Genomic DNA, 26,719 nt, shown 5'->3' on the forward strand with positions numbered 1-26,719 from the left:
AAATGCATGCTCTGATTGAATATTGAATTGACAATTGCCAAATGAATTTCCATTTGAATAAAGAGGCAAAAAGCCCATGGCAAAACGAAATGCAATTCAGTGAATTGTCATTCTATTTTTTATTCAAAACATTATGAAATGAATTAAGGATTGCATAAGCACTTTGCACATTGAATTGCCGATTGCAAAATATATTTTCAAATTACATGCACAGATTAAATATTGAAATGACAAATGCATGCTCTGGTTGAATATTGAATTGACAATTGCAAAATGAATTGCCATTTGAATGTTTGTGCTTATAATCTTCCATATTCCTGCATTTGGAGCTGTTTCATTCCCTAATTTTGCGACTTAACAGACTTTAGGCCGCCCTTTCTTTCTGTATGGGACTGCTGCAGAGTGACGGCCTGTATTCTGTTACCCATTGTTTGCACTCTTCATAGATTTCAACACTCAGATTCTTGGTTAGATTGGGGTATTTTCTTTTTGTTTTCCGTTTATTTGTATACCAGTGGCTGCCTCTATTGATCTGGCTGACTAAGATTTGATTGGTCTGGGGTGGTGGTATTCACACTTTCACCGTGTGCAGTATATTTGTGTGGGGATCAGTGTGGTGGAGCACAGGTGTGTGTGTGTGTGTGTGTGTGTGTGTGTGTGTGTGTGTGTGTGTGTGTGTGTGTTTAGGGGACTCCATTCCCCTTTTTGATCACCTTCACCGGACACCTGATTCTTGCTTGGGTTTTGTCAGCCAGTGGCCAAAGGCTGGTTGCTGGTTAATTTTTTAAGGTTGTTGATGCTAAAGCGCTTGTCTTGCTTCTTGGTTTTATATTTTCAACAAACTGTTAATAGTACAAACAGGTCCAGCTCCATTCGGTAAATGAACTTGTGTGCTCTTAATTTAGAGTAATTTTTCCTGTGGTGAAATTCCCCAGGTGGTGTAGTCGTGTCCTTGTACTACTGACCGCTCTCTGCCACAAACACTTTACTCTAAACCTAAGCCTAATCCTAACCCTAACCATAGCCCCAAACGTCATGTCCTGCCACCTCCCTGACGTGGCTCTAATAAGCCATGCCTGCTGCTCGTTGGTCTCGCGTCTCGTTCCATCCCTCATGTTAAACACTCCCAGCTACTTCCAGTCTGTTCCCTTGTTATTCCTGTATAAGTGCTTCCTAGCCCTGTGTTCCCCATTGATGTGGTGCCCTCCATGTTGCTCGTTCCCTAGCCTCCCATCTTGATCCCAGTAAATCCCTGTTTATTGTCTGACAACACCTGCTCCCAGAGTCGTTCATCCTGGCACCCAACAGACTGACGGAACTCGACAAGCCCCAGTAGATTCCCCAGGTCTCTACAGCCGATCACTGCTGCATGTGTCAAGCATACCTAATGTCGCTGGTTCAGGCCGCAGTACGTCTTTCCCCAGAGAGAATGGCCCATCTCTGACGGAGGGCATAGCCGCCCTCTCCCCGGACTCCCAAGTGGAGGGTGTGACAGCTATAGCGGAGATCCTCAGGGCCCTCTGGAATGGAGTGAGTGTGCTGAACCCCGCAGAGGTGGGGTGCTCTGGAGAAAAGGAGCCCGCCGTCTCCATGTCGTTTGCCGTAGGGCGACCTGCGTCCTCATTGTCACTTGAAGTCTGACAACATGATGCTTCTCTGGGATTTACTGTGATCCCCCTGTTCGCCAAAACATGCTCCCCAAAGCTCTCCAGCACAGAAGAACAGGCTTCACTCCTAGTTCTATGGTTGTCAGAGTGCTGGACCACAGTAGAGGTCGGACTTTGCTTCAACATGGTTTTATTGGAAGTCTGCACACAATACAGATGTTTCCTACTGTCCTTCGTTCCGATTAAATGTGGAAACGTTTTGTCAGCTGGCTGGACAAGACCCTACTGCCTCTTTTAATAGTACACATAGTAGTGAGCAGTGGTGACTTAATGGTTAGGGAAGCGCACTCGTGATTGAAAGACACTGCATCTACAGCATCTGGCCCAGGAGAGCCAGCCGTTGCAGTCGTTACATCCGCACTTAAGGCTCCCGGCCCAGAGAGGGAGGCTCAGGCCGCACCCACAGTGTCCAACACAGGTGAGGCCTTGGTTGCCTCTAGGCTTCTCATAGAATCTGACACGGTTCCCTGGTAACCAGCCGACACCTGCCACACTGCTCCATAATGTCAGGCCAGCGTCCACCTCTCTGTCCCCTGATGCCTGGCCAGCACCCACCTCAATGTCCCCAGACGTCCAGCCGGCGCCCACCTCATCTCCTGACGGCCTGCTGGTGCCCACTTTCTATCCTGACGTCCCATGGGCACATGCCTGCAGGCTGCCACCAGCCCAGAGAAGATGGATCCAGAGGATGTCCTGCTGGACTGCCCTGGGTCCTGCTACGTGGGTCCCTCCTTCATCCCAGACTCCGGTTACTCTGGTCCCAGTTTCTGGTCACCAGTATCAACAGGAGCCCAAGAAAGCGGCTCTCTGTCTCCCAAAGAGGGTTTGCCAGTCTCTGCTCTTGCCCTGTATGTCCCTTGTCATCTTCCTGTTCCTCTCCTGTTGTCTCCTTGCTGCTCTACTGCTCTGCGGTTCTCTCATCACCTCCCATCCCCTCACGTCCTCCGGCCCTGCTGGCCCTCCCAGACCCTCTGGTCCTGTGATTCGGCAGAGTTCAGCCTCACCTGGAAAGGGGCCTAGGAGGGTCCCCAGCCCCGAATCTTCACCTGGCTTCCCTGGATGCCCCATGTTATTCCATTTTGTGCCTCAGTGTTTGTCTTGTTGCTCTGTCCCGCCTGTATCTCTCCTTGTCTTGTGCATCCTGTGCCCCAGTTCTTGTTGACCCTCCACCTATCCGTTCTGTTTTGGGGTCTGACAGGACTGCTGTACCTGTGGTTCCTAGCTTTTCCTTTATCCGCTCCATGTCCTTAGTGATGTCCTGCAACTGCTCTTATGTCTGGTGTTGATGTCTGTCTACTGTTCTTTCTAGTCTTCTCTGGTCTTGTCCTGTCTACCATCTGTTCTGTCGTCCCCTGTCTAGTCCAGAGTCCAGTCTGGTTCCATCCCTGTTGTCTAACCCCTTTGGACTTCATGGCCGGAGCACATGCTTTTGGTGGGTTGGGGGGGGGGGGGGTACTGTCACATTAAGCAATGCCATTTTTATCCAGTATGCTTGTCCATTTATGGGTCAACGCATGTTCTGACCATCCATGCTCTCTGCCTCCCCACATTTCCAGGTGCTGCCCAGGGGGGGGCACCATCTGAGCTGGAGTCCTGGTTCTGTCCCATGGAGGGGTGACACTGCGAATTGGACCTGCTAACTGTGTCATCCTGGGTGCAGCCTTGAGTGTCACCCTACACAGGCCAGCGTGGAGAACAGGCTTATTGACAGACTTTAATCACACCTCACACCTGGCCTTTAGCAAGCAGCTCCACTCTTTTCTGTTCTCAGTAATATTAGTCTGCCGGGGGGGTTGGGCAGCCAGTTGTCCATGGACCCCCAGAGGCCTGTTTTATCTCCTTACTTGGGGGTTTTGGTTCCTCTCCTCCGTTGTCATCTGGCTTTCTTTATTTAATATCTTTCTTTCCTTTTTCCCGTTGTGTATTACTGTCTTTAATGATGTTGTAATGTATGACTACACATCTATGAAAAGTGCCTTGGGACGACTCTGTGAGGCACTATATAAAAATGAAATTAAATGTCCCGCCTCCTCCCTGACGTGGCTCTAACAGGCCATGTTTGCTGCTTGTTGGTCTCACGTCTCGTTCCAGCCCTCGTGTTAAACACTCCCAGCTGTCTCCAGTCTCTTCCATCATTAGTCCTCCATTTAAGTGCTTCCTGGTCCTGTGTTCCCCAGTTTGATCACTGATGTTGTGCCTTATGTGTTGCCGGTTCCATAGCCTCCCATCCTGATCCCAGTAAGTCCCTGTTTGTTGTCTGAGAAACACCTGCTGCACGAGTCTTTCACCCCGGTGACCACGACACCAACCACCAGTGATGTCTGTGGAGCCCAGAAATACCAGCCTAGCTGCACTAGTGCCCAGGCAGCACCTTGACAGCGGCATGTTTGCATTGTTATATTTGCCTCACTTGTTCACCACTTTCAGCAACAGTATCTGCTATGTACTAGAACTGTAATCATATGTGAGTGAGTCTGTCTGCTTTGAAGGAGCAGAGATCCCAGCTCCTTACTGTAGGTACAGGGCACAGAAACGGGTAAATCCTGTAAGGTAACATTCTTACAGTCAGCATAGATTCCAGCACAGTTCTGGAATATGAAGTTCATAGTCAGTCATCATTTTGTAGCATTAAAATGTAACTTTTAAATAAATCCTAACAGTATGTGTGATTGTGGGGGGGTGTGGGGTCTCGGGGTGTAACCTCTGTCTCTTGGCTTGTTTCCTGTCCCTCCTGCTGTATGTGTGAAGTCTGCATGTTCTTCCAATGTGGCCTTTCTCCTCCTACTTTGGAGAACATGAAACTGCAATCAGCCGATTGGAATCTCTAAGCTGCCCTTAGTGTGAGTCTGTATGTGTGAGTTTGTGCTTTGCTATAAACTAGTATCCTGTCCATTGTGCCCCCCGCCCTGTGCCACCTGGGACAGGCTCCAGGCTCCCCACCCCCCTGTACAGGATAAGCAGTAATGCAGGACGGCTCCACACTGTTCCAAAGAAATGGCGCTCCAGCTCCCTTCAGGACTTCAGACCAGCTGCTCTCACTTCACACCTCCAGGCTTGTGGGTGTGGTTCCCACTCCTGGTTCTGCATGTACAGCTTGCATGTTCTCCCCGTGTTCCTGTGGGTTTCCTCAGGTTTCCTCATGCTGTCGAAGATCATGCAGTTTGGTGAATTAGTGTCTCTTGATTGTCCTCAGCATGTGAGTGAGTGTTTGCCCTGTGATGGACTGGCATCCCATCCAGGGTGTCTCTGCCTTGTGCCCTGTGCTTCCTGTGATGTGTGTGTCCCATAACCCTGTACTGCAGTTATTGGAATTTGTTGGATACTTTTTTGATATATGATCTTTCTGTTCCTGGGGATGGCTGAAGCTGGTCCATTAACTTTTGGCTTAAATATAAGAGTAGTGTTCAATTTTCATTATTAGAGTATGGAATTATTTTGGATGATTAAAATGATCACTCTGAACTTGACTGTCCTTCCTAACATAAATACACTCCCTGCACAAACAAACAGAAAGAAAAGGAAGAGATGACATATATTTTCATGAATATTGTATATAGAATAATGTAAAAAAACAAATCTGTGCATTGACAGTACTTGTCAAAGCTTGTTCTGTCTAATCCTGACACAGTCTGTCTATAACTGCACATCCTTGCATGTTTCACCTGAAATCACATGATCCCAAACGTGATTCTAAACCGACACAGAAATTCATTCTCAGTAGATCTGCTCTCTTATACCTTTATACCTAATTTCTATCTACTGCACAAAATCAAACAGTAGGATTATAGTTTGTTTACAGAAAAACAATGTCAGTAACTGTTATTCTCATAAAAGATAAATAAATGTTCGCTTTGGGTACAGTTTGTATAATGTACTATTTTGTTCATAAACTGCAGCTCCACTGTTTGCCCAGTCTGCTCTTCTCAGTCTGGTCTCAGTCCAAAACCACACCTGCTGCAGTCTGAGAAGCAGGAAGTTCCTCCCACTGTCACACACAGACGACTGTGAGAGAAAACGAGACTGAATCTGTTAGGTTGAAGAAACTGTTAGTAATCATTTGTTATCATTTCTGTATAATCAGCAATGAGTGTAAATATGTATATACATTATTTTGTTTTTCTTTACCTTCATACTTTAGATTATATTAGTTTACACGTATCCTGAGCACGTGTTTAAATAGTTGTCCACCTGAGTAAAACCAGAACTTCTTCTTACTCTCACAGTCTTTTCTTTGTTCTCACTCCAAGACCCCTGCCCCCCATTGACTATAAATAAAGGTGCCAAGGGGAACCACCCTTTGTAACACATTCCTTTGTAGCCTAGCATGCAGAGAGTGTGGTTACCCTTGTGCAAGTAAAACTCTAAGTGTGTTGTCTCGTAATTAATGGTGTGTACAGAGTTGGAGTGGAAAGCCTGTCGCTTTCTCCAACATATACTGTATTGTAGTTTGGTCCTGTGTGCAGAGTTGGAGTGGAAAGCCTGACGCTTTCTCCAACATATAATTTGGTCCTTCGAGCCGGATACGAGGACACCTGACGACATCGCCAGCACGCCGAGAGGAGCGACACTGAAGCCTGCCGGCAGCCACTCGGAGACGGGTGCAAGAAAGACCTGTGACGTGAATTCGTCATCAGGCCGGTGGTTAGAACTGCGCTCGACGTCTGGTGATGTCTGACGGACCTCGGTGGCGGAACACAGGCACACGGGACAGGTGAGACAACAAAGGTTATTCAGCGAAATAACCGGGTCAATTGACGTGGGTTAGGCTTAGCCGTAATTAAGCAGAAAAGGGGTTAGGCTTAGCCGTAATTAAGCAGAAAAGGGGTTAGGCTTAGCCGTAATTAAGCGAAATATGAACATGCATGTATTGTGTGAATGACTGGACTAAGACTGTTATAGAGGCTTAGAGTTGCTTCTGTCAGTCCATTTCTTATTTTGCCTGGTGGGAAAGAAGTACTGGTGATTGAAGGATCAAGGACGGGTTTCATCCCTGAAAACCGATACCGCTGCACGAACAGCGTGTAGTAGAAGGCCGTATTGGTGTCCTCCCATATATCTCGTACCAGTGAATTTCCACCCAGGACCTGTGTAGTGCGGAGACGGGAAAGAAAAAAAAATGGGAAAGAATCAGAGTAAGAGGATTGAACTAGAGGGAGATGAGAAGTTTATGGAAGGATATAAACCAGGTTCAGGACAAATAAGTAATCAGAGGTGGAGAAAAAAAACATGGGTTTGAAGGGAAACTCCACACTCCAGATATCTTAAAATTACAAGGAAATTTAAGACTAGAAATGTTACAAACCTTGAAGAAAGGAAAATTGGAGAAAAGGAAAAAAGAATATAAGTATTCAGATAATTGGTTGGAACAAAGTAAGTTAAGAGATGTACGTAGAAAGCAGAAAAAGGATGATAGAAAGGATAAATTAACTGCAGCCGCTCTAGTCACTTTAGATGATGAGACGGTGGCCAAAATAAAACATAGAGAAAATAGACCACCAGCACCGCCACTATTGCCTGCCCTCATGCAACCCGTAGATAGAAGGGAAATAAAACAACCATCAGCTACGGGCACAATACCAAAGAAGCCATCAGCTCTTCCTTCTTCCCCCATTATAACTAGGAGTAGAGATCCTACGTTATACCCTGTGCGCGATCTAGCTACTGCTAAGGTTCGATGGCATCCGCGAAATGAAGGCATTGATATTGATAGTGAAGAGGAAGAAATAGAATTACAATGCCCCCTAGTGGAGGTGGCAAACCCTAATAGAGAGCCAGATGGAGGACCTGAAACAATGTTAGTCTATAGACCATGGACAGCTGAAGATAGAACGGCAGCATTAAAGGGAATACCTCCTGTTGATGAAGGGGTACCAGAATTTTGGACAGCAATATTGGAACTACAGAGCAGTTTCCACCTGAATGGTAGAGAAATGTTCCAATGTTTAAGACAGCTGTTCAATCATAAATGGGGAAGAGTAGCAGGAGACTTTACTGGTCATGGACCAGACAATCAACCACTTGCACATAATTCACAAGCTCTGCAACAGAGTATGCAGCAATTACATGGAAGGATAGAGACAGTGTTTATGAGACGAGCAGATTATGGTAGAATTGCACAATGCAAGCAAAAAGATGGAGAAGAGCCAGAGGATTTTATGGATAGGATGAGAGTGGTGTTTAGAGGGAATTCAGGAATTCCTTATAATGAGGAAAATGGAGGAGTTTATCAGCAACAGTTAAAACGTGCGTTCATCACAGGGCTAAAACCTGAACTGAAGAGATACATAGATAAACACTGGGTACATCAGAATACTGGTTCAGTACAGCAAGCCCTAGAATATGCCCAACACGCCCATACAGCACAAAAACAGAAATCAGACGCAGTGTTTGCTGCTAATGATACTGTTGCAATAATACATATGAATCCTCCGGGGAGGGGAGGGTTCAGAGGAAGGTCACGAGGCCGAGGAAGGGGGAGAGGTGCTTTTAGGAGCAATCAGCGAAATTTATTACAGCAAGATAACACTTGCTGGACATGCGGAAAACTTGGGCACTTAGCTAGGCAATGTAGAACCAAGTTTATAAACAACCCAAATTCCACAGAGAATCAATGACAATTAGCCTGTGAACTATCAAAAGAGCCAGATAAGCTGCAAAAACAGGATGAGACAGAAGAGATAGATTTGCAAGCAGTTTGCCAACTGCTAGCACTAAAACAACTTGAAGAACTACCAAAACGAAGGCTTATTATAAATGGGAAAATATATGAGTGCCTATGTGATACCGGAGCCTGTAGAACAGTGTTAACCACTAGCCCTCCAAGGGTCACCTTTTCTTCGTCCTCCATAAATATCCGAACTGCAGGAGGCCAAGCTGAAAGTCATCAATTGACAAATCCAGTTAGCATAAAAGATGAGGAAACAGAGTTAGAATGTCACGCCCAAGTGCTAATAAGCCCTTCATGTCCAGTCAATCTGTTAGGAAGGGATCTTATGATACAAATGGGTATTAGTGTGATTGCAACACCCACTGGCATGAAGGCTATAGTAGAAAAGCAAACTTTCGTGATACATGGCATGTCAGCTCCACAGTATTATTGGTCCCTAGATCTGGGGGGGACAGCACAGACACGTGAAATATTGAGAAAAACTAGAGAAAAGCAGTCCCCTAAACAAACCCAGTTCATGCCTGGTGATGCCTTACACGTCACTATGTGGTACAAAGGCACCCTAGGACCAGATTATGCCTATGACAAAACGTTTCATGCCCTTCAAGACACTTGTATCACCTTACAACATATATATGTTAACTCCACTACTGGCTTTTCTGCTGCTTCAGTCATCTTATCTAATAAACAACAGGCTGTGTTCAGAGGGGAAACACCACACGTATCTCTATCAAAACCACCTCAGATGCAGTGGAGGGACGTAGAGATGTTCTTACGAGATTCCATGCACAGTTACAATGACTACCAACCCGTACCTGGCTCCTTTTGGAGCTATGACAAAAAACACAATGTGTGGCGGTTTCCTTTGGGATGGAGAGTTCAAACCACTCTCACCACACACTTGCAGGACCCAACCTGACAAATTTTTCCAACCCTGGAGGAGGGATCATGTCCAGATCTAGATCGCCTCCCGGAAGGGTTGTGGTCGTCCTCCCCCACTGATGTAGGACTGGTAAAGGGGTTTTCACCTTACAAAGTAATTGTGAAATCAGAACACCGTCCGGTAGTTAGACAATACCCGTTAAAACCTGAAGCAGAGAAAGGTATAGCCCCTGTAGTGCAGGATATGTTGGCATCAGGAATATTGCGAGAGGCTCCTGAGGCCACTTGCAATACTCCTATATTCCCCGTCCAGAAGGGACATACAGGGAAATGGCGCATGGTGCAGGATTTAAGGCCAGTAAATGAAATAGTACAACATGCTGCACCAGATGTGCCTAATCCACACCTTTTGTTAAATTCCTTGTCCCCAGACAAGAAGTATTTTTCAGTAGTGGATCTGAGTAATGCCTTTTTCTCAGTACCACTACATCCTGATTCACAACACTTATTTGGTTTCACTTATAAAGGACATAAATACACATACACTAGACTCCCTCAAGGGTTTTCAGAAAGTCCACATGTATATACAATGGCACTACGCTATTCAATGAGTTCCTGTAAAATACCATCCCATAGTCAAGTGCTATTGTATGTAGATGATATATTAATTGCTTCAGATACAAAACAGCATTGCAAAGAAGCCACACTGTTAGTGTTACAGCATTTGTATGATACAGGACATAAAGCATCAAAACAAAAATTACAGTATTGCAGAGAGGAAGTTATATATCTTGGACATAAACTCTCCCAACAAGGTCGATCATTATTAGAAACTAGAAAACAGGCAATACAAGAGGCACCAAAGCCAAAGACTAAACAGCAAATGATGTCCTTCTTAGGACTTTGCAATTATTGCAGGGAATGGTTACCTGATTATGCTGCACTCGTTCAACCTTTACAAACCCTGATTTATGGGAAGGACATGGCACTGAAAGATAAAATTCAGTGGACAAAAGAAGGAGAATTGGCATTCACAAACTTAAAAATGATGTTACAAACTAATGTGACACTTGCTCTGCCAGATTATCAACAACCATTTACCCTATGTGTTGATGCAAATCAAGGGTATATGAAGGCAGTATTAACACAGCCATTCGGCGCAAAAGAGAGGCCATTAGCGTTCTATTCTAAACGATTAGATGCAGTGGCAGCTGGTTTTCCGCAGTGTTTGCAGGCATGTGCAGCTGCTGCAGAAGCAGTGAAATTATCAGCAGAATTAGTGTTGTGTCACCCACTCACTTTGAAGGTGCCACATTCAGTTTCTTTAGTTTTACTGCAGACGCCACTGCCATTCCTCACACATGTTAGACATCTGACCCTAGTCTCACTCCTGCTTTCACAGTCAAACATCACAATACAGCGATGTGGTCCTCTCAACCCTAGCACCCTTCTTCCGACAGCGGAAGATGGAGAGCCACATTCGTGCAAAACAGTTGTGGAAGAACAAACCAAACCAAGAGCAGATATTTTACAGACCCCAATACCAGATTCAACGGTTGTTTTTGTAGATGGATCAGCATCAAAAAATGACATGGGGAAGAACAAGGTCGGATATGCTGTAGTTACATCTACTGAAGTGTTAGAGGCCGATGCACTTCCCCCTGCTTGTTCAGCACAAGCGGCTGAACTCTATGCTGTAATTAGGGCATGTGAGCTCTTCAAAAACAAGCCACTTACAATATACACTGATAGTCAATATGTGTTTGGAGCTGTTCATCACCATGCAAGAGTGTGGAAAAATAGAGGATTCAAGACATCGCAAGGAACATCTTTAACTCATACGAACCTATTACTCAGGTTGTTAGATGTTGTGCAATTACCAAATTGCCTTGCGATATGCAAATGTAAGGCACACCAAACTGATGCTTCCGCAATAGCTAAAGGAAACAGTTTTGCGGACATGACGGCAAAAAGTGCTGCACAAAAACAACCTGCCTTAAATGTTACAGATGTCTTGTTGATAGATAGTGATGTACTATGTGATGCACAGACTCATGCACCTAAAACAGAAATACAGAGCTGGATTAAGAGAGGAGCAATACAGCAAGGGAAAACTTATTATATGAATGACAAGCCCATCCTACCAAAAAATTTATACAAGACAGCTGCCTTAGTGAGCCATGGAAACACCCATGTCTCAACAGGAGGGATGGTACATATTATTCAACAATACTTTTATACTATAAATTTTTCTGATTATGCAAAACAATTTTGTCGAGCGTGCTTAATTTGCTGTAAACACAATGCACAAGGCAACATAAGGCCAAAACGTGGCCAGTTTCCCGCAGCTGAGTATCCATTTCAAATTGTACATATGGATTTCATTGAATTATCTTGGTCACAAGGGAAGAAGTACTGTCTAGTCATTATAGACACCTTTTCTAAGTGGGTAGAAATATACCCTGTAAAACACTGTGATGCAATGACCGTTGCAAAATGTTTGGTAGGCCATTATTGCCCTACCTATGGCATACCTCATATTATAAGATCGGACAATGGGACTCATTTTGTGAATCAAACCATGTCCCTTTGCTCACAAGCACTCGGGTTTACGATCAAAAATCATTGTGCTTATCACCCCCAGAGCGCAGGCTTGGTGGAGAGAACTAACGGCACCATTAAAACAAGGCTCAGAAAGACAGTGGAAGAGACAAAAAGACCGTGGCCAGAATGTTTGTCTCTAGTAAAATTATGGATGAGAATAACTCCCACTCCTGCAGGATTGACACCATTTGAAATAGTGTATGGTAGACCGTTTCCCTTAGCAACCGAAATGAGTGATATAGGAAAAGCAGACAGAGAAAATACGTTAGCCGATTGGATGCGTAAGCTATTATCATCACAACAAAAACATAACCCCAGTAGTCTGCCAGTAAATTCTGTTTCTGTTCAACAGGATAATCTGCAGCCAGGAGATTGGATCCTGGTCAAGGTCCTGTTGCGAAAGGATTGGAGCACGCCTCGGTGGGACGGACCCTATCAAGTCCTGCTCACAACACCAACAGCGGTGAAGATAGCAGAGCGACCTTCTTGGATACATAAGAGTCACTGTAAGCCCATCAAGCCCGTATCAGAGACCTCTGTACCTTCGGAGTAGCAGTGGAAGTCCGCTACAAAGGCGCAGCAATCAATAGGATACTGACGTCTCAACCCGGTGAAGAAAACAGCTGATCTGCACTCCATTTAGAATGACTCTGATTGGGTGGGGATGTGGTAAGGTAACTCTCGGTGTAATTCTCTTTATGGGAATTGTTGGTCTGCTTCTGCACTCACCAGAGCAGGTGTTTCGCCCACCTAGATGGACACATGACGGCTCCCACCTGAGACCTATCTCCACAAATGAGACCCATCCTTTCCTACAAAATTACTGGTATCGTTATGTTTATGATTCAGCAAAGAAAGACAATTTAACTAACTGTTATGTCTGTACACATATGTCCCTGGATCCCCATGCCAGTCCCTCATGGTTGGACTGGTTTCTCACTGGGTCCTGGTGGCAGTTACTGCTAAAGTTCTCACTCCCCATTCTTGTTACATTATTATTTGTATGTTGTTGTTTCATTTGTATTATACCCTGCCTCCGTTCCATGATACAACATACTTTTAGTTCTGTTTTTCTGCTATACACTGCAGAAGAACGAATGGATTTACTAACCTTGTCTAGCCCTCTTAATAATGATGATGATGTGATCTGAATGACGGTTGTGCTGAAAGTGTTTTTGCAATTTGTACAATACTGATGCTTCTGATCATACTGTCATGATAAACAGGAGGGACTGTTAGGTTGAAGAAACTGTTAGTAATCATTTGTTATCATTTCTGTATAATCAGCAATGAGTGTAAATATGTATATACATTATTTTGTTTTTCTTTACCTTCATACTTTAGATTATATTAGTTTACACGTATCCTGAGCACGTGTTTAAATAGTTGTCCACCTGAGTAAAACCAGAACTTCTTCTTACTCTCACAGTCTTTTCTTTGTTCTCACTCCAAGACCCCTGCCCCCCATTGACTATAAATAAAGGTGCCAAGGGGAACCACCCTTTGTAACACATTCCTTTGTAGCCTAGCATGCAGAGAGTGTGGTTACCCTTGTGCAAGTAAAACTCTAAGTGTGTTGTCTCGTAATTAATGGTGTGTACAGAGTTGGAGTGGAAAGCCTGTCGCTTTCTCCAACATATACTGTATTGTAGTTTGGTCCTGTGTGCAGAGTTGGAGTGGAAAGCCTGACGCTTTCTCCAACAGAATCCTATCAGTGTTCGTGGTAAAATGGCAGAAGCCAGAGTTGCAGTGGATGTAAATGAGTTAAGTTGTGCAATCTGTCTAGATCTACTAAAGGATCCAGTAACTATTCCCTGTGGACACAGTTACTGTATGAGCTGCATTAAGAGCTGCTGGGTTCAGGAAGATCATGTTGGAGTTTACAGCTGCCCCCAGTTCAGACAGACCTTCATACCCAGACCTGTTCTGAACAGAAACACCATACTGGCTGAAGTGGTGGAGAAACTGAAGAAGACTGGACTACAAGCAGCTACTCCTACTGACCAGTATGCTGGACCTGGAGATGTGGAGTGTGACGTCTGTACTGGGAGAAAACACAAAGCTGTAAAGTCCAGCCTGGTGTGTCTGGCCTCCTACTGTGAAACTGACCTGCAGCTTCACAACAAACTCCACCATGCAAAACAGCACAAGCTCATTGATGCCATCGGCCATCTGAAGGACAAGGTCTGTTCCCACCATGACAAACCGCTGGAGGTCTACTGCCGTACCGACCAGCAGTGTATCTGTTATCTCTGTACGATGGATGAACACAGAGGCCATGATACAGTCTCAGCTGCTACAGGAAGGGCGGAGATACAGGTCAGGCTAATTTAAAAGAATTTCCCCTTTCTATCTAAAAGAATTTCCCCAAAGGGATCAGTGAAAGTATCAATTATTGTTATTATCTAAAAGTAAATTTTAAATAAATGGATTTTTTCTTAACACATGTTAGTGTAATTGCTACGAAACACTCAGATCAAGTCTGGTTCAGTAAAGTTGTCATGACCTACTTGTCCGGTCTTACTAGCGGGGTTACTAGCTTGTCGGATTTAAGGTAGTCTGGGCAAAATGTAAGTAAACGAATATGAAGTCCATTTAAACTGTGGTACCTTACATCTTAGTATATCAAAAAATATAAATATAATGATAAATATTTCAGTAATGTATCCTTTTATTTTTAAATAATGTCATAAAATTTCATAAATTTCATAAAATTATATTTCATAATAACACTTGTCTTCTATGTATAATTTTTAAATGTTACAATTTATTGTTTCGTAATAATGTTGCGATTTTCATTAGACAATTATTATTATAAAATAATATTTTCACAATAAAGTTTAACTTTTCACATTATCCACATGCATTTCTATACGGCATCAAGAGGTGTTTTGCAGGATTGGCACTGCAGCCACCGGATAAAACTCACACTGTTCCATTGGGACTGGTGTGGTGCTGAGGTGTCACCCACTGTACGACTGCACTCAGGTTCTCATCCCTGAGGTGGTTCGTCGTGTGGTGGGTGCGGTAAGGCACTGTACTCAGTGTGTGCTCCTTACCTCCGTACCTTACCTTGCCTTACCTTACCTTACCTTACCTTACCTACATCAACACAGTACAAATGTACATGTTAAAAAAGGTCTTTTGGTACTAAGATGTACGTAGATTAATACTTTTCTATTCAAGGGTAATGGGCTCAGCCTTTAATGCATTGTGTTGGTTGCCATATGATAATATTTTGGCTTTCAATGATAACCAGTGAAGCTCAAAATTTATGAAAATATTAACAAAGAGGTTCATTGTTTTGTCTGATATGCTGAATTATGTCTGACTTGGAACAAATGAAGTAAAAGTAGTCAGGGCTGGAGTGGGACTGAATATCTAACCAGGAATTCAAGCCCCCGGACAGCCCAATATAAAACGATATAAACAATTACACTGTTATTATATGTTTCTATTCACACATCCATTTGCTAGGCTACTGAACACACATTCTTACCTACATGCTTTAATTTCACCTTCATGTCATTTTTACCGGCACATTTCACTAAAATTAATAACGCGTGGAGCAGCTTTGACATAAATAAAGAAGCTTCGTCTCAGTGCCTGTCCTTGTGTCTCTTCCCCGTGTGGCCAGCAGCCATCGCTGTCCATCCCCTTTGTCCTCTCATCGTCTTTGGCCCTAGTGTGTTCTTCCTTTTCCCCACATGGCTGCATTTGGCTCATTGGGATGAGTGTGTGACACAAAGGCTGGGACCAGCTGGTCATGGGTTTGAGGCAGGTCAGGAACCAACCTCACCTCTTTCATTTAATTATTGCTTTTCTATTCTTCCCAGTGTTTGTTAGTTCTCTGTTCTGCTTGTGAAGCTTGTGCCTTGTTTTATTATGTTCCACATGTTTCTGTACTTTCCAAGTATTGAATTCCTTGTGTGTGTTTCTTACTTTCAGTGTTTGTGGGAGTTTTCCTAGTCTTGTGTTCATTAATATAAGTTACTGCACTTGTTGCCTGTTTTCCCTGCACTGTTGTTATTGGTTAATTATCTCACATCTGTCTATGTTATTTCGCTACAGCAGCCTGAGCATTAGATTGGCTACAGAAACCTGCAATGCAGGTTGTGTGTCTGACACAGACAATCACATTTTGTGCAGCGTCAGTGTGAGCCATCGGACTTTATTCTGTATTCCCCACTCCTCCATCAGGCTGCCTCGACTGCAGCCATGTTTTCTGCAGAATGAGACTCTGGGAATTTTCCTGCTCCCAATAATAAGGTCGACAGCTCAGTCTTATCATTTATAAAATGGCATTTGACTGCTAAATAAGCTTCCATATGTATGAATGTCCACATGTCAGATGTTAGTCTTACTGCTTTGGCCTTTTTCACCTCTTCCTTTGCTTTCTCTTTTTCTATCTTAAATGTTTCTGTCACCAAACCCTTTCATGTTTGCCTGGATGGGAGAATGTAGGTTGGATCCAGGATCCCCACAACCTCCCTAAATCCTGCGTTATCCACTATGGTGAAGGGTTGTGAATCCTTCACAGTCATATTGACCAAAGCCTCATCAATCATTTGTTTCTTGTTCTCTATACTGGGACAATTATACAGATTATTGGGTAATACCCTCACCCAAATCTGATATTATCTATTCATACAATTAAACTGAACCTTGGACACAATAATGACTAATAATAATAATTATTATTATTATTAAATTAACTATTGAAAATGAATTATTATTAAATTATTATGATTATTAAAACTTACGCTGCAGTGTGTGTGTACGCCGAAATATGTGCTGTACAACAGATTTAAAACCGGTAATGAGGATTGTGCAACATTTTCAGTTTCCAAAGCAGTCACATGGTTGAGTGCAGAATGAAGCTTCAGATGACCATGGTCACGTGTTCAGGGTGGAACGAAGGAAACTGAAGCTGTGCTTCAGAATGTAGTGAATCGCTTTTTTATTGTCAAGCTTAACATCACTAGCTGCTCCATTCCCTCTGTTAGTCTACGTGTCATTTTCTTAGCTACTTTTTCCCTGGTGAGTTTTGACCCCTTATTGTTCCTTTATTGTGTGTCTTTCCAGTTTGGTTCAGTCTCCTTAATTCCCTTTGTCTTGGAGCTTTTAAGTGGATCCTCACCTTGTTTCCCTGCCTGCACCAGGCTGCGCCCCAACATGCACATTAAATATATGATATGTTCAAATTCTGAAGAATCTTTAATGAATCCCATTTTACACATTTTCCTTTCTGAATTTGCGTGGAACATCAGTGATGCAGACTTTGACACAGTTTCCATATGAATGGGTCACAACAGTCCAATATTAAACCAACTTCCCAGCGGATTCAGAGTTTTTAGGGTCGCAGGAGAAAAGATGCATTATTGTTGTTCACAGTGCAGTTTATACACAGTGGCCCATTATCAACTGACATGCGATCTGACATCAATCTAATAGGACGTCAGTTGAGTAGCCGGTCCTGCAGTGCAGCCCAGGACACATTCGCCTTCACATTGCTATAAGAATGTGGCCATATGCAGCCCAGACCACCTCCCAATGTGGTTTGAGTGATCGGATCTCAATGCATCTTCAATGCATCCTGGGTAATTAGCGCTGTCCACTTGTGATTGGATCACCCAGGACGCATGTTAATACCAGGTGGAAACAGGACCAAAGGGTCTATGTCCATTGAATCCTACCTACAGTCAATAAATCATTAATGAATATCCATCCATCCATCCATCCATCCATCTCCTATCCGGTAATCCAGGTCAGGGTCAGGGGGAGTGCCTGGAGCTTTTCCCAGGCAGCATAGGGCCCAAGGCTGGGGTCCACCCTGGACAGGATGATAAATGAATGTAATCTCAGCTAATGAAACAAACTTGTTTTGTCATCTTGTTTCCTATCTGTAGAAACAAATGGGTGAAACACAGAGGGAATTTCAGCAGAGAATTCAGATGAGAGAGAAGGAGCTGCAGGAGCTGAGAGAGGCTGTGGCCTCATTCACAGTGAGTATGAACCTGAGGAGAAGATAACAGCTGGCTTGTGATCATAATGAATCTTCTTTCAGATTCAACAGATTGCAGATTTACAGACTTGTGCGGATTAATCAAATTAATGCTGCTGTGGGTTATTCTGGGTCAGTGGGATAAAGTTGCTGGATTACAGAGTTTAACCAAGTGTTGCAGCAGTAGTAGCTTATTTATTTAAAAAATACCATAAAAGGCCCATTTGAGAAAAATGCAACTTTTCACAACCCAGCGTAATGCAAATAAACACTAAAAAAGTCACCTATTAAACTGAGACCTAATGGTGACAACCAACCTGCCCCATACAGCCACCAGTCTCTGCCAAATCCCTGCAGCTGACAGTGTATGAGCTTAATGAGCGATCATTTCCAATCAGTGCTGGATGGGTTTCAGTACCTGAGGCGTCCAGCATGGTGTCGCTCCAAACCCCAGTCCTGTGCTGTTTTTATACCTCCTGTCGGCTCACATCTCTTTTGTACAATGAGGCTCTCTGGAGTCTCAAAAGGGGCCAATTGTAATTTACTGTCCTCTGCTCCCTGTGTCACCAACAGAGCTCAGCACAGTCAGCAGTGGAGGACAGCGAGAGGATCTTCACTGAGATGATCCGCTCCATTGAGAGAAGACGCTCTGAGGTGACAAAGCTGATCAGAGATCAGGAGAAGGCTGCAGTGAGTCAGGCTGAAGGAGACATGGACAGACTGAAGCAGGAGATCGATGAACTGAAGAGGAGACACTCTGAGCTGGAGCAGCTTTCACACACAGAAGATCACATCCATTTCCTCCAGGTAACAGAACAGCTACTTTGGCAATAAGAAAACCAGAGTATTCAAATGAATGCATATTGTCATTTGTATTTCAACTAGTCTGTCATTGGTCAGATGTTAAAGGTTCTGTTAATTAGATTGCAATACACATTTGTGTTGATGAAGCTGTTTAATCAGACTGTGTGTCTGTAGAGGCGCCAGGCTCTTCCTGTCACTCCTGAAGCTGGATTTGGACCCAGAATCTCTGTCAGTCCCAGATCTGATTTTGGGAATTTGAGGAAGGCAGTTTCTGAGCTGAAAGATCAACTGGAGAATGTTTGCAGAATGAAAATGGCAGAGATCCATCACCAGGTTAATACATTTTCTAGTCTGTTCATGTTAATATAGACCAGGGCTGGCCAATCTTACCCAGAAAGGGCTGCTTTTGCTGGATTACTAATTAGAGGACTGATTGGCTGAAGGGTCTCACACCTGGGGTTGAACAGCTGCAGAGAGAGTATGCAGTACAGTCAGCCTCACATTTGTGTGACCAAGTCAGTTTGTTTACAATAAGTTTAAATCTTTGTGATAACTGGTGAAAGAGCTTCACATTCTACTGGCTGCAAAACCCAGATCACATGAAACATGTTTCTTCTACATTACAGAAACCAAAAATCTGTATTATGTGTCACTTAGCATGATTTGCCGTTTGTTAAAATGCCTGTTATTGTCCCTCATAATGATAATACCCCACTGCTGTTATCTCCACAGTGAATGAAGTCCATCTCCCACAAGTAAATTCCTTTTACTCACATCCCTGTTTCTCTCTGTCTCCTTCTAGTTACCAAAGACACCGTCCTACTGGTATTAGTGCCCAGGACCAGAGCAGAATTCTTACACTGTGAGTCTGTTCACACACTCGCTTCTCTCTCCCTGTATGAGGTGGAGTGTGTTTTATTGTGTTTTATTGTGTTTCATTTTCTACTGCTAGTGGAGCTTCTCTTTCTCTCTTCCGCTGCCTCCTGGTCTTTCACATTTACATGAGCTTTTTATTTCGGTGGACTTTGAATCCCATTGCTAAGTAAGGCAAGTTTATTCAGGGTGCTTTTCCACTGCACCAGGTTCGGTACTTTTGGTTCTTTCCCTTTTCCATTAACTTCCAGTCGAGTACCAGTACCAGAAGTTCCAGTACCAAAAAGCACCACTGCAACTGCGATACTTTTTCGGTACTTCAGAACTTTGGTGTGGGACTTACAAACACGTTCATTGTTGTCTTGCCCGGCTCGTCCACTTCTCGTGTGTGCCACGCCCCCTGATTACCCACTTGTGCTTCCCTGATCGTCTCCAGCTTTGTCCACTTACTTTGATTAGTCCCGTCCTATTTAAGTCCTGGTCTTACCTGTTTCCCTTGTCAGTCATAGATGTTAGTCGGCGTCAGATGTTTTCAGTCCTGAGTCTCCCCATTAAACCCCCGTATACCCTGAATCCTGCCTGTTTGCCTGCTTTCCGCTTGCTCGCCCACCTGTGCGATTACCCGCGTCCAGATCGTGACAATTGTCAATTTAAAAGACAATTTTAAAAAGTCTAAAAGCCCAAAAAACAAACAGTTAACTTAAAAGAAGTGACATTGTAGAGGCAGCGTATGACTCAACTCCTGCTGATTTAATTTATTGAGAACCTGCAGCAAACAGTAACGTTTTAAGCCCTGATTATAATGAGCCGACAGTGTTAGCAGACCTCAGGTCTTCAGGAAGCTTGTTCCAAAGACAGGGAGCATAGAGACTAAAAGCTGCTTCAGCCTGTTTGGTCTTCATTCTGGGACACTGAGTAAAGTTTCAGGGGTCTGGATGCTTCAAAGGTTCAAGGAAGTTAGTGCCATTTAGTGCCTTGTAGACAACGAATAATATATTTAAAAATCAACCCAGGAAGCCAGTGCAGTGATTAAGGAGCTGTGTGATATGCTCCACTTCCTTGGTGTTAGTGAGGACTCTGGTGGCAGCATCCTGGATGAGCTGCAGCTGTCTGACTGATTTATTACCAAGACCTGCAAAGACACCATTTCAATAGTCTAGCCTGCTGGAAATAAACACATGAACAAGCTTTTCCGTATCTGGTTTAGAGAGAAATCCTTCTCTCTCTCTTATTGTGCTAGTTTCAGCTTCTGTTGGGTGGATCTTAAGCAGACCTTGGGCTGGACCTGGGAACACTGTACTGATGCCTCATTTCCACCAACATGGAGCCGGTGCTGGGCTGGTTGTCACTTGATGCCTTTTCAGAACCTGCCTGCATTTCCACCAGTTTAAAAAATGAACATAGGTGACAGTGAGAGTAAAGGTTCATATGTATTCCGTTTTGTTGGATTTGTTCTTATCTGTTCCAGAGTAAGTTTTTATAAGCTGCCAACTGTCCTCTTACCGATCGCGCTATTAAAGATGCCAATAACTGAACTTTGCAATCTGCCTCATGATCTCTTCGCCACTCAAGTGCCACTATTTTATTTATTAGACCTGGTTTTCATTTATAATGCAAAGTTACTCCGATAATAAGCTGGCTAGTTGTTTTACTGCTGGCACCGGAAATATTAGACAAAACTATATTGGTGATTGACTGAATTATCCAGGTATGCGGACGGTTTGGACACGATGGCCCCTCCCACTTGCACTGATGTTATGAGAACTTTTTTTTTTTTTTGTGGTGGCCTATAGCCTTCTACCTTTGACCGAATCACAGCCATGATATACCGGAGTATCTTCTTATATGTTATTGCTTAATTATACTGCACTCATAAAGCATTATAAACACAGCTATAAATATTTATAAAAAAGCATAACACATTATATCCACCATTATAATGCTTTATGAATGCTTTATGACACACTCAGCTATAAGGCACTATAGATACCTTCATAATGCAATACAAAGCATCCTTAATGCTTATACCGATCATTATAATGCATTATGAAGGTATTTATAGGGCACTAAAGATGAAAGCTTCATACATCATTCATTATGCATAATAAGCATGCCTATAATGTGTTATGCCTTTTGATAAATATTTAAAGCCATGATTATAATGCATAAGAATGGATTATTATTTGTTGTGATTTTTTTTTAATTACTAACAACATGGCCTTAAGTGTTACAGAGATTTTATAGTGTTCCGTAATCTGAGCAAATGGAAGCATGTAGATGTTGAACAAAGAGGCTCAGTGAGGATTATAATTCTAATTGGTGATCAGTGTTGACACACCACAGCACACAGTGCACAACACCGAAATGTGTCCTCTGCTTTTAACCCATATGTGACATCGTGACATAGCAAGGGGCAGCTAATTCAGCGCCCTGAGAGCAGTGCTTTGCTTAGGGTCCCTCAGCGGTGCCTTGCTGGTCGGGAATTCAATCCAACAATCTCTCAATTACTAGTGCGCATCCCTAACCATTAAGCCACCACTGCCCACTGCCAATAACGGACCCTTGAGGAACTCCATATGTAATTTCTGTTCATTCAGATTCATAATTACTCTTCTGACAGAAAGTAGTGCCTGACTTGTAAAAATAATTAAAACCCATTAAATAAGGCGGCGGCTCCACCTCCTTCCCTAAGTGCTCTAGTCTCACTGATAAAGGGCAGGTAGGAGTAGCTGGTTTGATCAGGGCTGCTGCATAGTTTTCATTTGACCCCATTTCAGTTTAACGCATAAAAATCAAGGTTTATCTTGATATTAAAATCAGTCATTAATAATGATTTTCCAGCCACAGACCTGTTATTCAGTAAAGATCAGTTTAATGTATTAAACACATTGTCTGACCCAGTGTGTAGGTGACACACAACTGGAGTCAGATGAGAGAGAGAGTAGCTGTGGGCTTTGATGCACTTTGTTCCCCCTGAAGTCAGTCAGAGCAGGAATGGCTGACACTGGGGCTGCTCCTCACTGCCTAGTGTGGGCTGTAGCTACAGCAGGGGATCCAAGGGCCAGTGGGGTAAGGGCCCCCTGTCCTAGATGTCATCATGCACTGTAATGCTGAAATCTGGGAAACTGCCCTCGCTTTGTTTGGGTAGCAGGAACTTTTGGTATCACTCAGTAACAGCTCATCAAAACCTTTTATCTGCATCCTTATCTTGTGTGAGCTACGGTATCTATGGGCAGTGAGGTTCGGGGGGGGGGGCGGGGGGGGGGCTTCCTTCCCTCACATTTGCCCTTTTTGTGCATTCGCTGACTGTACTTTTTTTCAGATTCATTAATATTGTCCTAAGACGGCACCTGCAGTCTTACCCAAACTGGCTGTGACACTGAACATCTCCTAAGTCTGTGCTTTAGGGCCATGACTTCACACGACACGACTACACTTGCGTGCGTAGTTTACATCTATCTGGAGGACTGAAGGTCATGTCCACCGGGGGGCAGTGCGAGAAAACCATCTTGGTCGGTTCCTTCGTTTCCAGTCTCACTTGTTAGTATGAGGTTGTGGCATTAAATGTTGTACAAGGACGAAGGAGTCAAGACGGCGCTCTGAAGAACACGCTTTGATTAGAGCTGCAAGCCGACTTGGTTTGTTTACCATGTACTGTGAACTATATGCAGTTTTACTACTGTCTGGATTTATTTAATCATCCAGTGACTGCAATAACTATACATAGTCATGATTAGCTTGATGATAGGCTTGCTGACTTTCTAGCCTAAAGAAATAGGCTGAGTTCTGCTCACCTTGTTCAAGCCATTTTTGCCACAATCTAACAAAGGCTCCTTCTGCCTTATGTTTATATATAATCATACAATTTATTCTGTAAGGCACCTCCTACAATTTTTTCTGTATCAGTAAGACGATTGACTGGTTTGCAGGTTAAAGCAGTAAATCTCATTTATAATTTTGTTTTCTTCATCTCTTCCGATTCGAGCCAAGTCACTAATAAACCTTCTGACAAATTTTGCTACATGATGTTATTATTGCAATACTTTTTTCTGTATTGGGTCTGTTCCAGTGTAAGTCAGTTAATTATTCTATATTTAAAATAGCTACTTTATTTCTCAAGATTGATCTGTTTATTATCCAATTTGAAGATATTTTATATCCAGTACACGATGACAAAGATTGCATGTTCTCCCCATGTCGTCGTGGGGTTTCCTCCGGGTACTCCGGTTTCCCCCCACAGTCCAAAGACACGCTGAGGCTAGTTGGAGTTACTAAATTGCCCATAGGTGTGCATGTGTGAGTGACTGGTGTGTGAGTGTGCCCTGCGATGGGCTGGCCCCCCATCCTGGGTTGTTCCCTGCCTCGTGCCCATTGCTTCCGGGATAGGCTCCGGACCCCCCGCGACCCAGTAGGATAAGCGGTTTGGAAAATGGATGGATATATATATAATATATATAACCGCACACACACACACACACAAATAGATTATATGTTATATATTAGATAAGTGTCAGAAAAATCGATGGATGGATGGAACTGTATGAAAAATAATGCTGCTCATGAAAGTAGGCAAGTAAGAATTTCAGGTTAGAATTTCATTGTACCTTGTACGCATGACACTGCTTTCTTAGAAACTTATACTGCCATTAAATTTTGAAGATGCTGTACAAAGAACACAGTGTTCGGAATTTTTCTTTTCTTGTCTGTGAAAATATACAGCTCTTCTGGACACTCATTCTTAAAAAAATCAGATGCTACTTTAATACTATCTGTACCGTTAGTAAAGACAATGTTCCGTGACAAAACGTGACCATACTGCCACGCCAATTTCTGGTGGCACTGCACGTCGCGCATGCGTCTTGTTATCCTCATGTAAGTGCACAGACGAAGCCGGAATCAACACAGAAAACACGTGGCGGCCAGACTGGTACCTCTCCGCGCACGTATAAGCGGACGTGTTTGTATAGACGTTTATGATGCATTTTACTCCTCCGCGGACGACCGCCTGCCGCACTCCAAATTTGTCTTTAAACGCCAACATAGATGATTTTGATGAGGATTGGGGTAGTTTGCAAACCCTACAGCCAATTTGCACGGTAATAGAACTGTTGCATACATATAAATGCGTATGCATATGTGTGCAGACTTGTTGACCAAATTGAAAATCTCACACCAGCCAGTTGATCAAAGCTGGCAGCCCCGTGAACTGCCGCTCTGAATTTGTAAAACGTAGGGAAACATACACAGACCTCGCGGCTGTGGTACGTGTGCAGGGAATATCAGAATTACTACTAATACTTAAATAGGACACGTGCGCATGTGCAAAGTACACAGCTTGACCAGAGAAATATGAACGTTTCCATGTACGCATACGCGGTGTAATACGCGAGTGCTGCGCTTTGCGGAGAACCAGCCTAGATGCGTCCGCGTTGGGAGCGTCGAGTCGGCGCGCTGCTGGAGAGAGGTGTGTGTCCAAAGTGGATTAAAAGTTCATATTGTGACCTAAAGACAAACTCACTTTTAGTGGTAATCTTTGTTGTGTAATTTTATGGTTAATATGTTTGATGAATGCTGTTTGTAATTTTATTTACCTGTAATTAAGCCTATTAGTTTAACACCCGCGTCATTTCGGCGCGTCTTCCCGCCGGCGTCCAACATTTCCTGAGGTATTTCACATATTTGACTTTTTATATTTTATGTATCGTACAGAATAATAGAGCGCAGGCTAAAGTGCAGTTCGGCCCCAGCGAGTCTCTCAGCGCCGGCGTGTCTCACAGCGCAGGGGGCAGCCGGAGCGCCGCAGACTCGGGCGGCTACATGAGTATATTGGGAATAAAATGTGTGTATTGGAGCGAGTTCTGTGTGAGTGAGTGTGTGAGGTGTGACAGTGATAATGATGGAGATGCTGGGCTTCGTCATGGGATCAATCGCTCTTCCTCCTGCCTACAGACTCCTGCCAGCTGACGCTGGACCCCAACACAGCAAACAGCCGCCTGTCTCTGTCAGGGGGGAACAGGAAGGTGACATGGGGGGCAGAGCAGCCATATCCTGATCATCCAGAGAGATTTGACAGATGGAGCCAAGTTCTGTGGAGAGAGAGTCTGACTGGTCGCTGTTACTGGGAGGCTGAGTGGAGTGGAAATGGAGCCTGGATAGCAGTGACTTATAAAGAGATCAGGAGGAAAGGAGGGAGTTATGACTGTGGGCTTGGATTCAATGACAAGTCATGGAGTCTGTACTGTAATACTAACAGTTACTCTGTCCTGCACAATAATAAACAGACTCTCATACCCATAAAGCCCTCAGGCTCCCGCAGAGTAGGAGTGTATCTGGACTGGGGGGCTGGTGCTCTGTCCTTCTACAGAGTCTCCTCTGATGGACTGACCCCCCTGTACAGCTTCACCTCCTCATTCACTGAACCCCTCAATCCAGAGTTTTGGGTTTATCCAAACTCCCCCGTGTCGCTGTGCATGCTGGGATAGCTCACTGTGTGCTGGAGGAATCATTTTTACCTTATCAGAGTGTCACATGTCGCTGCTTCTCCGTGGCAAAAAGGTAAAATCTCTGCTTTATAACCAGTATAACCCTTTTTACTCTGTCTGAAGTGTGATGTATGTTAATAAAACAAGTAATTGGGTTCTGTAAGCTGAACAAACATACAAAATGACTGTTTTTCTCTGACGTATGTTCTATGTTGGCTGTTAATGCACCAAAACTGCCTAAACAAATTCATAGTACATGCAGTTGTACCAATGGAGTGAATTCTGATTCTGAATAAAATAAAATGTAATGAAATCTAAGCCTGATGAGTGGGGGGAGCTTTTCCCCTCCCCTCTATATGTATATTTTATATTTCTGTCTATATATTGTATTTGCTACCTGTACACTGACAATAAAGGCTTCCTATTCTATCCCATTAATGTCCCGGTTCCGCGCGGCCCAGAACGTAACTGAGTAACAGACTTAATCCGCGCTCTCTGCTCACTGAGCGCAGCAGCCTGATATCGCAGCGGCGACGCTTTGGCCAGCAGGGGGCGGCAGACGGCAGACAGTTTATTAACTCAAAACCTACAGCGGTCCTGAGGTAACTTAGTAAAGATAATGATATAATCAAATTAATCATATATTAACTAAGTAAACATAAATAACATAAAATCTTAATAAGGCACGTTAGTACAACAACAGAGAAGCACCTGATCATCATCAAGTAGTGTAGGT

At 43.7% G+C, this 26,719-nt stretch overlaps 2 protein-coding genes across 2 annotated transcripts in view; one reads left to right on the forward strand and one right to left on the reverse strand.

The window, feature by feature from the left end:
* Positions 1-26,719, reverse strand: part of LOC125722255 (stonustoxin subunit beta-like) — a gene marked incomplete at its 5' end in the record, with an annotated part of 198,601 nt that overhangs the window by 67,335 nt on the left and 104,547 nt on the right. The window lies entirely within an intron of this gene.
* LOC125722245 (tripartite motif-containing protein 29-like) lies at positions 13,562-26,412 on the forward strand. Its single transcript, XM_048998443.1, has 6 exons — positions 13,562-14,139; positions 17,730-17,825; positions 18,398-18,631; positions 18,803-18,961; positions 19,431-19,490; positions 25,451-26,412. The coding sequence occupies exons 1-5, from the start codon at positions 13,654-13,656 to the stop codon at positions 19,458-19,460; spliced, it is 1,005 nt and encodes a 334-aa protein (XP_048854400.1). The 5' UTR covers positions 13,562-13,653; the 3' UTR covers positions 19,461-19,490; positions 25,451-26,412.

This window comes from Brienomyrus brachyistius, unplaced genomic scaffold (assembly GCF_023856365.1).
Source record: "Brienomyrus brachyistius isolate T26 unplaced genomic scaffold, BBRACH_0.4 scaffold37, whole genome shotgun sequence".
In the NCBI taxonomy this organism is placed as follows: domain Eukaryota; kingdom Metazoa; phylum Chordata; class Actinopteri; order Osteoglossiformes; family Mormyridae; genus Brienomyrus; species Brienomyrus brachyistius.

What these genes read in the sequence shown, in the direction of transcription:
- LOC125722245 (XM_048998443.1), top strand. Translation starts at nt 13,654, where the DNA reads ATGAGCTGCATTAAGAGCTGCTGGGTTCAGGAAGATCATGTTGGAGTT. An exon ending in CAGGAAGGGCGGAGATACAG is followed by an intron (nt 14,140 to 17,729) that starts GTCAGGCTAATT and finishes TCCTATCTGTAG; the next exon opens with AAACAAATGGGTGAAACACA. An exon ending in TGGCAGAGATCCATCACCAG is followed by an intron (nt 18,962 to 19,430) that starts GTTAATACATTT and finishes GTCTCCTTCTAG; the next exon opens with TTACCAAAGACACCGTCCTA.